The sequence below is a fragment of the Aedes aegypti genome, chromosome 2 (genome assembly GCF_002204515.2).
Source record: "Aedes aegypti strain LVP_AGWG chromosome 2, AaegL5.0 Primary Assembly, whole genome shotgun sequence".
NCBI classification, from domain to species: domain Eukaryota; kingdom Metazoa; phylum Arthropoda; class Insecta; order Diptera; family Culicidae; genus Aedes; species Aedes aegypti.
The window spans coordinates 38,722,627-38,734,773 of record NC_035108.1 but is presented as its reverse complement, the minus strand read 5'-3'; the positions used below and the strand labels follow the sequence as shown (position 1 = coordinate 38,734,773).

Below are 12,147 nucleotides of genomic sequence, written 5' to 3'. Positions count from 1 at the left end.
CTGACTAAAATAAAGATCACTAAACCATTCATAACCACCAAATAGTGACTCGGTAATGTTTACTGAGGTTACCTATCGCACTTACGTGGAATTCACGTAGGTGCCTAAGTTCATTTTGACATCTGCATAGTGTACATACATTCGGTGTTAAGCCCAAATCCTAAGATGGCGCCTGCTTGATTTTTGAAGAACTTCAGAAGCTGCTGCTGCTTTAAACACTGTAGAGGATTGATTTCATGGTAAATATGTTTTGAATACCGAAGAATCCCTGCATTACTTCATATTTTATACCTGATTTATAACATCTATCAATTATAGCACGCGAAGGCTACAACAAGACAGACCAAACTCACAAAATTGGGGAAACAGGATTCAAAATGCTCAGATTGACAATAAAAATATCACAATCTTTAAGTTTGTTTACATTTTCCAATTGGGAGTTACATTTCTTCCAAAGCCTTTTAGAAATAAGATTGGTCTTTATTACATTTAAATTTAATGCAAAACCATCTAGGTCCTATTGAAACGCTTCGTAAAGGCTACCGGAAAATCCACGTAGCTCTTACGTTTAGCGACGGTGGAATGGACGAACTTTCAAAGTTCATGCGTTCATCATACCTATGATTTACGTAAGAGCTACGTGAAAAGTGCGATGGAAAAAAATCACGTATGTTTTTACGTAATAATGACGTTTGGATTATTTTGAGTGTATTGAAACCATTTTCATTTTTTATTGAACACCTGATACATCTCTATCTAGCACTGCCTCAGCACCAACACAGCTAAATTTGTTTGTTACTGTACATGCTACAGTCACCCCACAGTTATGGATAGCACACAGATATGGATCAAATTTGGATTAAAACGGAAATATCTCATCAAATGCAGTTGCAATTACGCAGAACCCATTTTACATACGTGCACCATAAATCTGTACAGCATCGCAATCAATTGTAATATACTTAAGCATATTGTTTCAGTCCGTAGGAAATAAAATGTCAACCGAATTCCCAGAAGCGTTGATTCATAACTGTGGGGCATTGAGCTCTCGCCGAGCGGTGTCACGAACACATGCGCAAATTTGCTGGTTGAAAAACTGCCATTTGATTTTGCTGGGAACAGCTGATCTTTGTTTATATTTTCCACCAGCAATTTTTAAGTAGTGTTGGTGACATGTAACGTGTATGTACACGAGCGCAGAAACCACTATTGAAACCCATACCACCGTTATGAATCAAAGATAAGACGATTCCGAAACAAACGCCAAAACGTATGCTTTCACTAGCACACCATTCGTTTGACTCGCAGATAAATTGCTGTTATAGTGTTTTGATCCATAATATGAGTCAATTTGATCCATAATAATGATCCTCCTCTCTCACTGATCCACATCTGTGGGGTGGACATCGTTTGCAATATCTATCGAAATCGACACTTTTTCGTAAATAACCGGGTATTTTGAGTTGTATTCTCAAAAACAACTATATTCTGCAGTGCCAGGGAAGTAATTTTATTTTGTACAGCGTCACCATCTTTTTTAATCATATTTTGTTCTGAAAAATGACCCTTAGTTGATCCATAACTGTAGGGTGACTGTACAATACGTTTGGGTAGAGTCAATTACATTACAAGCGTATCCTCGTTGTCTCTCTTCAAGAAAGCAAAAGCCTGATCTAATGCGCTGCGATCGATTTCAATAAATGTATCATCTGCAAGACCAACAGAATCCTATTTTTAGCAGAAAATTTGGAATCGCATCTTAATTTTAATCCATGTAATTTGACAAACGAAATTGAAACCTCGTACGCAATTCTTACACTTCTCGAAAACTTATTCAAACAGACTCAAGTGAGAAAAGTAAACAAACTTGTTTTATCAATCCTACGTGTTTTGCAAACAAAATTCTACACGTTCCGCTCTAAACCAACACGATTTTTCACTTTTACAACGTTTAATTTCAGGATTTACAAAACGGCGTAAATCAGATTTGCAAATTTTCCACACGTTTGATCCGTGTGTTTAAAATTATTGATCGATTCATGAACGTCTATATCGATTTGTTGTGATTTTTTTTACAAACTTCGTGTGTGTTACACATTCAATTCTTTAGTTTTACTTCATGGACAGATTCATCAACCGGCAACATGAACTCCATAGTTTTCCACATAAGTTTCTTAAGCTTTCCATTTCAAAGTCAGGATTCAGTGTATTTAACTTATGGTTATTTTGTGTCATGATCATCATGTTCAAGTTGGTCGATTTGAAATCGATGAGCTTGCTGTCGATTTCCGTGTTCCAAATTTCTAAATTGTTAGTGATCAACCCATAGCATAGCGAACTAAATTGCGGTCGGACCTCGTGTCGAACGACAGTCATCATCATGTTCCAAAGAGAAGAAGCAAATTCTGAAGCTGTTAGAGGAAAATTTGCGGATTCATTTTTCTTTCTATTAGTGATCCGAGTGAAGATGAGGTGTTAATTCTAAATTCTATAAATAAAATGCATTACTTCCAGCATTGGATATAATGTATGGTCACAGATAACAGATGTCTATGCAAGAACAAAATAATTCTGAAAACCTGTGTAAATATTCAAATTGAAACTCCTTGTAATCACTAGCGCCGCCACACAGCGAATTGCGTCAATCAGTGGTGAATATGAGTATCTTGAAATATTCCATATTCACCACTGACATCGTCATGGGAACTTAGCGATGACAGCGCCACCACGTTGTTGCCACTTGTGTTGCCATTCAAAACGACCATTAATTGTCTTACACATTTTTACAACCGGACTTCAACGTCTGTGGTATGGTGTTAGAGAAAAAACGGATTCCACTAAGGGATCGTTCATATATTACATAACGCAATAGGGGGAGGGAGGGAGTCTTCCATAATGTTACGACCCAATACAAAAATTTGAAATTTCCCATACAAAAGCAATTACATGGGAGAGGGAGGGGGTCTAAAATTCACAAATTTTGCGTTACGTAATATTTGAATCATCCCTAACAGATTTTCCTAGCTTTCAGCTTCGTATAAAATGAAATATGCTAATCTCGGTCTTTTTCAAGAGCACAAATCAGAGTTCTGCGTGCATAATTTATTTGATTGATTACCATTAGCGAGTGACAAATCGAAAAAAATTACGGCGTGCACGGTTGTTTGGTTCTTTAGATGTGTGCTCTTGAAAATTTGTGGTTTTACCGGTGCCACTGATATACTTTATGGACCGATTTCGGTCGATTGTTGAACATGAAATAAATTGTATTGAAAAACAGCTTCATTTATTATGGAATAGGTTTTGATTTTCTATGGAGCTTTTTAATTTTTTATACATAATCGCAAAAACATTTTGCCGAGACAAACTGACAACGACTGGATACGTAAGTAAGCAGCAGCTTCGAACAGATACATTCGAAGGGTGGTGGTGGTACCGGGATGCATATGCGTTTCCCTTATGAAAATGCTACTCTTCCAAGCTTTTGTGAGGCGGCAGCAAATGTGAGGAAGTCCTGGTAAAAGGGCGATGCATTTATTTGGGATGACGATGGCCTCCAAGGAAACATCGATAATATCTCGTTCGTCTAGCTAGAAGGTGCGGATGTCTCTTCGCAATTGATGGGAATACTATGAGGGCCAATTTTGCATGTGATTTGAGAACAAGTTATCATCGGAAACAAGCGACATTGAGGTGCAGATCATTGAAGACAAAAAAACAGACTTTCAAACGCGCAAATGTCACGAACTAGCTTTCATAAGAAAATTGATTATTATTGATTATGATGAGATAATTATCCACCAACAGGGGCGTTTATGAATCACGTGATCATTTTTATGGATTTATTTTTATGGCCAGAACCTCCCTCCTCCCCAAGAGGTTTATGAACGGTCCCATGTTGAAAACGTTTATATGAATCACACATCTCTCGCGTCACATTCCAACTGGGAAAGGGGCTGTGTTCTGCTTTGTGTTCTTCTGAGCACTTCCACAGTGGTAAACAATAATTGTTATTACTTGAAAATGACTGGTTACTTTGTTGAATGTCAAGAAAAACAATTGCTGCAAAAATTAAGAGCTGTTAAGTCTCATAGGTCTGTTAACTAACATTCCTTTCCTTCCCTGACAACTGTTTTCGATATAGACGTGGCCAACGCCGTTATATACTTTTAAATTTACAACTATGAAAGCATATTCTGCAAGTTGTGCTTCAATAGAAACACCAATACTTTCGTTTCAAATGACGGAAAACGTTGATATTTTATACGTGGCGTCAAAAAATTTGAAATATAGCAAATTCGTGGATGTGCTCCAAGAGATTTGGATACATTTTACGAGTAAAGATTTTCCAAGAAAATCGATAATTAGATTGAAAGCTTTCATCTTTTGCTAAAGTGTTAATAGAAGGGCATACTATTTCACTCTGCTTCAGCAAAAACATTCGCCCAAAAATGTGGAATTCTGCGACCCTAATAAAGGAAAACATTCGGCTTCCACGTAACGCCGACCTACTCATCTGTCTTTGACAATCAAAGAATTCCGCATGCATCCGAAATAGGAATTACTTGTTCTGTGTAAACACACATTTCCATCCCTCTGGAAGACATGGGCATGGGCAGGCTGCAGTCTGTTCGGAAAACCTTTTAATTTAGAGACCACGTTTCAATTTTCTCGTCCGAAAATCAAAGCCCTTTCCGGTTCCCGTGCAGTGACTACCGATAGAAACTGACTGTGCGCCGTACCACGCGATATTCTACACGCGCGAGACTTCGATGCAGGGGTTTGCACTCTTTCCTCTTTTGTCTCCTTGGGCGCATCTACTGAGTACCGGAGAGTTTGCGGTTTGCAGTTTGAGACTCACTATGGCTGCATTCGCAAGCAAACCGAACCCATCATCTGTAGCTATGTGCAACGCCACCATCATATGTTCGATTCGTGTAGGCTCGAAGAACGGCATCATCTACAGAAGCAGCAGCAACACAAGCCATCGACAGCCCGTTGCTGACCACTAGCAACGGGGAGCACTGTCTGCATACATTCAACCCAATCATTCATCCATCCATCCATCCATCTGGCCAATCTAGCTGGATGTCAGAAAGAAAGTGCAGCACGGGTGCATTCGTTGGAGGGAGTTTGTGCTTCTTTCCTTTCGTTTTTAGGGTTGCCAGGACTTGGTATCTACGTGTTTATGCAAAGTCACAGTTTTGAATTTTTACGATGAAAATATCCAATGAACAAAATTCATGAATACATGAATACTATTCCACAAATACTTTTTGCTTCTACTTGCCATTACGTCCTCACTGGGATAGAGCCTGCTTCTCTAGTGTTCTTATGAGCACTTCCACAGTAACTAACTTTTTTGCAAAAGTTGCCATTTTTGCCTTCGTATATCGTGTGGCAGGTACGATGATACTCTATGTCCAGGGAAGTCAAGAAAATTTCCATTACGAAAAGATCCTGGACAGACCGGGAATCAAACCCAGGTACCTTCAGCATGGTTTTGCTTTTTAGCCGCGGATTCTAACCACACGGCTAAGGAAGGAACGATGCATGGGTTGATTACCAGAATAAACCTATTTTAATTTGTTACTTTCTATATAACTAGCCAGAAACATTTTGATAACCCTACGCAACGCACTCGTTTTCCTATAGCCACTAGAGCCTTGGAGATGTGCAGCTCTCACCGCAGTATTGACTGCGTAGCCACTCAGGATCGAAACGGATCCGAAAATGCGCGATGCATCCGGGATTCGACGGCTTCGGCAGCTCTTGAGCGAGTTGCAGTGACTGGGACGGAGACGGAGTAAGGAAAGGCGGCTGCTCTTCATCATCATCAGCATGAGTCGTCAGCCCAACGCAGAACACAGTTCGCCAAAGGCGGTAGCGTTGAAAATAAATATTCTCCTTCCCGTTCGGCCATCGTACAGTGCAGTGGACGACTGTGCGTTTCGTTTGCATCCGCCCATATCCTGAAGAGGTTCGCTGCATCTCTTTTCGTTTACGCCGGACTCGAACCAATGCAGTATCGAAAAAAAAACATTTTTTAATTGAAAGAAAATAGAATTCTTCATTAATTTTTCTCAATGTGATTGAATAGTTTTGAAAAACTTGCTTAGTGGTGGTCAAGTGTGGTGTATGAACCTATCACTGAGCAAGGCACAGAGTAGAACACGGAATATCTGCTCTTGATATATTTACCATGATGCGCTAACCATCGGAATGCTAGATGCGCTTTGCTTCATGATTTCTTTCATTTTTGGACGGTGTCGGTGAGAACGTAATGTTAATCTGAATTAGGTTTATCTAATGGGAATAGACGTTTCAAAAACATAGGATATGAATGACATGAGCATTTTAGGGCAGATGGAGAGTCCTTATCATAGGATTTTAGTAAACATATTTTCACAACGTATTTCAGCTCCTCATTTAACTATGATTTTTACTTTTTAAATCGAGCTTCCCATATAAGTAGTGAATTTAACAAAATATTTTTCTTTTTCATTCTAGACATCTATGAATACCTCCCAAGAGCAGAATACCACAAATGGTAATTAATCTCAAATTTGTTTAACTGAAAGCTCGCAATCACATCATTCTTTATTCCTCTCTCCCCCTTCACAGAATCCCGATCGAAAGCCCAGAAAGCACCCGCATGGAGTTCAAACCAACTGCAGGAAGCCATCGCCGCCGTCGTAACGCAGCGATTGCGTTTCACCCAGGCCAGCGCCCAGTACAACATCCCCAAGGGCACACTGTACGACAACATTCTCGGCAAAGCGCACCGAATGGCGGTCCTCCAGGAGCTTGCACTCTCTCCCGAAGAAGAAGCTGCGGTGCTGAATTTCTGTTGCGATACGGCCACCTCGCCGTACAACAAGCGCACGAAGAGATCGCTCAGAAGCATTCTCGAGTTCATCAGTCACTTCCAGAGCTTTCGGGACAAGGGCGACCAGTTCAAGTTCGGAGGCAAACCAGGCTTCCGGTGGTGGTGGGCTTTCTGTCGGAAGCACTCGATCGTTTCGCTGTACTACGAGGGACTGAAGCTTAGCGACGATCAGGATTCGTCGATCTCCAGCAAGAGGAGCCGGAAGAGCGTGGAGTTAGATGCAATGCAAGCGGTTTGAATGTTACAGTTTAATTTGAAGATGTGTGTGCCTTTCAGCAATTAATTTGTGATTTTAACATTCTCGTTGATTTTGTACAATTGTAACATGAAACTCAGATATAAGTAAGGTTATGTAATTAGACGACAAAACTGGTAGATTTGCGTCTTTTTATTCTATCCGAATGCCATTAAAGAGCACACAAACACAAAAATAACTATGATAAGTGGCAAAATAAAGATTTTTAACAGCACGAATCGTACATTTATAAAACAGAATTCTTTTTGAAAAAGCTTTTCGGAAAAAAAATATCATCCAAGGCAGTGCTAGATTTGGGCCTCGGGGGCCCGGGTCAGCTCTCGTGAAGGGGGCGCTTGGTACAAAATGAGCCAAAAATGTCAAGCATAGGAAAGTATAGTTGTATGAAAATCTCTTAAAGCTCCAAAAAATTGTAACATTACTCAAATTTGCCAACAAACATCACTACTGGGGATTTTTTTTTATTACCGTGCGGGTTTGGGTCGAAGGGTCTCAGATTTTCATGAAACTTTTTCCACAGGCAGGGCTCATGGATACCGTCATACGGGGTGACTTGCAACGGCGGGATGACTTGCAACACATTGTAGTTTACAACCAAATTTCACTATAAAACACAAAATTCAAATGAAAATTTGTTATTAATCGGTACTACAATACGTCATACTTATAATTCATGTAGTGGCCACAATGGAAGTACACACTTAAATTATTTCACCGACCTCAGTAAAACTTTTCGCCGAGAACCCAACAGCTGAGAATTCGGTAATTTTCAACGCCGAATTTCGGTACTTATTTTACCGAGATTTCGGCAATCCGAATTTTTTGCCGAGATCTCGGCGAACGTTACCGAGATTCGGTAAACGTTTAACGAGATTTCGGTAAATTTTTTACCGAGAATCGTCAAATTATTACCGAGATATCAGCTGTTGGGTTCTCGGCGAAACCGTTTAAGTGTGTAGCTATTAGAAATATTTTTACAAATTCAACATAATTCTTTTGAATGCCTTGAAAACTGATACTTGATAGAGTTTCGAAATCGTGACCTGAAAACATGATATAGATATAATCTACAAAACTAATACTCTACATGTTGTTTCTACAACTAATGAGTGATAATACGACGAATTTTATTTTACGAAATTTTAGCAACAACTTTCTAATAAAAATACTTTTTATAAAGATGTACCTATGCGGGGTGACTTGCAACACTTAATTTCCATGGAATTTAGAGTTTTATAAAAGTGGAAAACTTTGTTATTAGATCTACTTCATAATAAAAGGAGTCATGATTCATCAATCAAATTCAAACACTCATTAAATATATTGTTACGTTGACATATTTAACCTTGATGATTTAACGCCTCATTTTCCCATACACAAATGTCTCAATTATTTTCTTACAAATATGTAATCAAAATGCTCTTGTACTGGTTCGAATGCTTTAAGTACATGAATAATAATACTTAAGAAGTGCGACTAATAAAAAATATCAACATTTTGATGGCAAAAACTAAATTAGCATAGAGTGTTGCAAGTCACCCCGCATAAGGAAATTTTAAAAATTTCACCTTCGTCATTATTTTGGTATGATAAAATAATTCGATTCAATCTTCTGTCACATCATTCTGTAGGCGGGTCGGCCATTAAAAGTTCATAAAGGAATTTAAATTTTTAGCAGACCGTTAGGCCATGGTTTTAGTTGAATGAAGTTGAAAAGTGTTGCAAGTCACCCCGTTTGACGGTATATGAATAAAAAAAATTGAGAAAAATTCAGGGTCGCCTATTTTTCCGGAAAACTTGAATTTTTTTTGTTTTCCCTTAACACTACTTACTTTGAAAAATCATAACTCAAGAACAAAGCATCGTAGAAACAAAGTTTTTCTATGAAAATTTAAGCAAATTTTCTCAAAAATCCAAAAAAAATATGAATTGGAAAAAGTTTACCACAAAATTTTCCACCATTGGAAAATTCGTAAAGAAAAGCCGGAAAAACTATGCCCGAACTCGTGGAAAATTTTCAAAAAAAAATATTTTCGAGAAGGTAATTTTATAAGCTTTAATCACTGAAATTATTGGAATGCACTTTTTTTTCGTTTTTGAGTTATGGCCAATTTTGTGAAAAATGTCCAGATGTGCCATATAAGACTTTTCTTTGAAAAATCATAACTCAAGAACAAAACATTGTAGAAACAAAGTTTTATATGAAAATTTAAGCAAATTTTCTCAGAAATCCAAAAAAAATATGAACTGGAAAAAGTTTTCCACAAAATTTTTCACCGTTGCGGAAATTCATAAAGAAAAGCTGGAAAATCTATGCCCGAACTCGCGGAAATTTTTTAATAAAATATTTTTATGAAAGAAACTTTATAAACTTCAATTCTGGTAACTTTTAGGATGTACTTTTTTTCAGTTCTTGATCTATGGTCAATTTTGTAAAAAATGCAAAGATTTGCCATACATGCCTTTTCGTTTAAAAATCATGACTCAAGACTCATCATGACTTGTCGAACCGGATTCAAATTATCTCAAAAATATGAAATATTTGAAATGGAATCAGTTTCCCAGGACATTTTTCACTGTTTATGAAAACGAATAATGAAAACCCGATTAGCTATTCCAGCTTTCAAACAAAGTATATTTGAAAAGAGCGATCAATAAGATCCAATCTTACAATATTTTTCAATACGCTCAATTTTCGTTCCTAAAACATGATCAAATATTGCTAGGATGAGCTGTTTGAACCATATATTTACAAATTTATAAGTTCATAAACAAAATTTCTTAAGAACGAAACTACATAGAAACAAAGTTTTCTTCAATCAGAATGTAGGCAATTTTTTCCTGTTAGGTAACTACAAAATTGACAGTTAAATAAATGGGTAGACAATATGACAAATAGGTATTTACCAATTCAAGTTTAAAGCGTTGAAATGGCTTGAGAATCATAAGTTTACCAAAAACTAACAAAGAGCAGTGAGAAAGTGCAAGTGTTGTCTATCAGCTGTATATTCCTCGTTATTATTTATTGTAAAGTGAAAAAATTTTCCCGAAGCTGTTGAAATGGACAAAGTTCAATATTACGAATACAATTCTTTATGCTGTAACCCCTTCGGACTGGACGGCCACAAATCAGTAAGGACAAATCTACGATCGATCAGCCAAGGCCTCATCAGTAAGCTTCATTCGAATGGAGTTCGGTGGATTACGGAAAAGATGAAAATTTGCGTGAAATGCTCCATTACCGGTGACCAGAAGGCTCTCGTAACGGATCTTCCAGAAGCAATGGCGTTTGAGGAACAAGCTTCACCACTATCTTCGTTGGCGTCGCCAAAGGAAACTCCTTCCTCGGGCGAGTCAGTTGGTTCTATAAATAATGTACAAAAAATACAAGAGATTGCTAAATTCTTGGAAATTTCTTTTCAAGTAAAATCTTTACGTTTGGATGCTTTTAGTAGTAACTATCGCAATGCTTCTATGGACGAAATGTTCAATCAAATTTTGAGTAAAATAAAGACTTGGTATCCGCCTAATATTGTTGATGTTACAGAGGATTTTAATTCCGTTTTATTAAATTTGAACTCAGCTGTTACAAAAGCCGAACCTGACAAGCAAATTGAACTTCTAAAATTACTTCCTAGGAATTGGTCATATGCCAAAGTTAAAGCTCATTTTGACGTGTCTCAACACGTTATAACTGAATCAAAAACATACAATTTAGGGATTCAACCACTTTCAAAAGTAGGACGACCCTCGCATGGATCAGATGTCCAAGGCATAGTTTCAAATTTTTACCTAAGGGATGATATCAGTCGGCCATTTCCTGGCTTGAAAGATACCATATCTATGAAGTTACCCAATGGAGTGCGCCAAAATGTTCAAAAACGCCTTTTGCTTGACCCTTTGGATACTTCATATAAACAATATTTGGAAACCTGTAAGAGTGAACAGGAATCTGTCTCATTCACATCGTTCTGGAAACTTAAACCAAAACAATGTGTTTATACAAAGGATTCATCGGCCATGATACATGAGAATATGAAATTCATAGTTGATGCGTTGAAAAAAACTAATTGTTTGAAGTTCATAATACAGAAAAAAACACCTTTAACACCTTTTTGACTAGTCAAATGATATGTCCAGATAGTACAGATGATTGTTACTTGAGGTCCTGTGAGGATTGTAAATTAAAGAAATTAGATTCCAGCTTTTCTTTATGAATTTCCCTAACGGTGGAAAATTTTGTGGAAATTTTTTCCCAGTTCATATTTTTTTTTATTTCTGAGAAAATTTGCTTTAATTTTCATATAAAAACTTTGTTTCTACAATGTTTTGTTCTTGAGTTATGATTTTTCAAAGAAAAGTCTTATATGGCACATCTGGACATTTTTCACAAAATTGGCCATAACCCAAAACGAAAAAAAGTACATTCCATAAATTTCAGTGATTATAGCTTATAAAATTACCTTCTCGAAAATATTTTTTTGAAAATTTTCCACGAGTTCGGGCATAGTTTTTCCGGCTTTTCTTTACGAATTTTCCCAACGGTAGAAAATTTGTGGAAAACTTTTTCCAGTTCATATTTTTTTTGGATTTTTGAGAAAATTTGCTTAAATTTGCATAGAAAAACTTTGTTTCTACGATGCTTCGTTCTTGAGTTATGATTTTTCAAAGTAAGTAGTGTCAAGGGAAAACAAAAAATTTCGACCTGAGTTTTCCGGAAAAATAGGCGACCCTGAATTTTTCTCAATTTTTTTTATTCATATATCCATGAGCCCTGCCTGTGAAAAAAGTTTCATGAAAATCTAAGACCCTTCGGCCCAATTTGTACGATAATAATCCCCTACTGTATCAAATACTTGAAAAGACTTACATATGCTTGATTGAAATGGGGTCCTAAAGCCTTGTCCCAATTTTAGTACCAAACGCTTAACTTTAGGCCAGAAATACTTGTTAATTCAATTTTCGTTGATTTAAGTCCAAAAACATATTTTTACGGTTTTTG

The 12,147-nt window shown here is 37.2% G+C and overlaps 1 protein-coding gene across 1 annotated transcript in view; it reads left to right on the top strand.

Moving 5' to 3' along the window:
- LOC5579995 (protein bric-a-brac 2) overlaps positions 1-7,264 on the top strand; it is a 122,302-nt gene extending 115,038 nt beyond the window's left edge. Inside the window, exons 3-4 of the mRNA XM_001660210.2 lie at positions 6,511-6,550; positions 6,625-7,264. Of these exons, the coding sequence (XP_001660260.2) occupies positions 6,511-6,550; positions 6,625-7,127 (543 nt within the window). The 3' untranslated portion in view covers positions 7,128-7,264. The remainder of the gene's footprint in view (positions 1-6,510; positions 6,551-6,624) is intronic.
- The last annotated feature ends 4,883 nt before the right edge of the window (positions 7,265-12,147 follow it).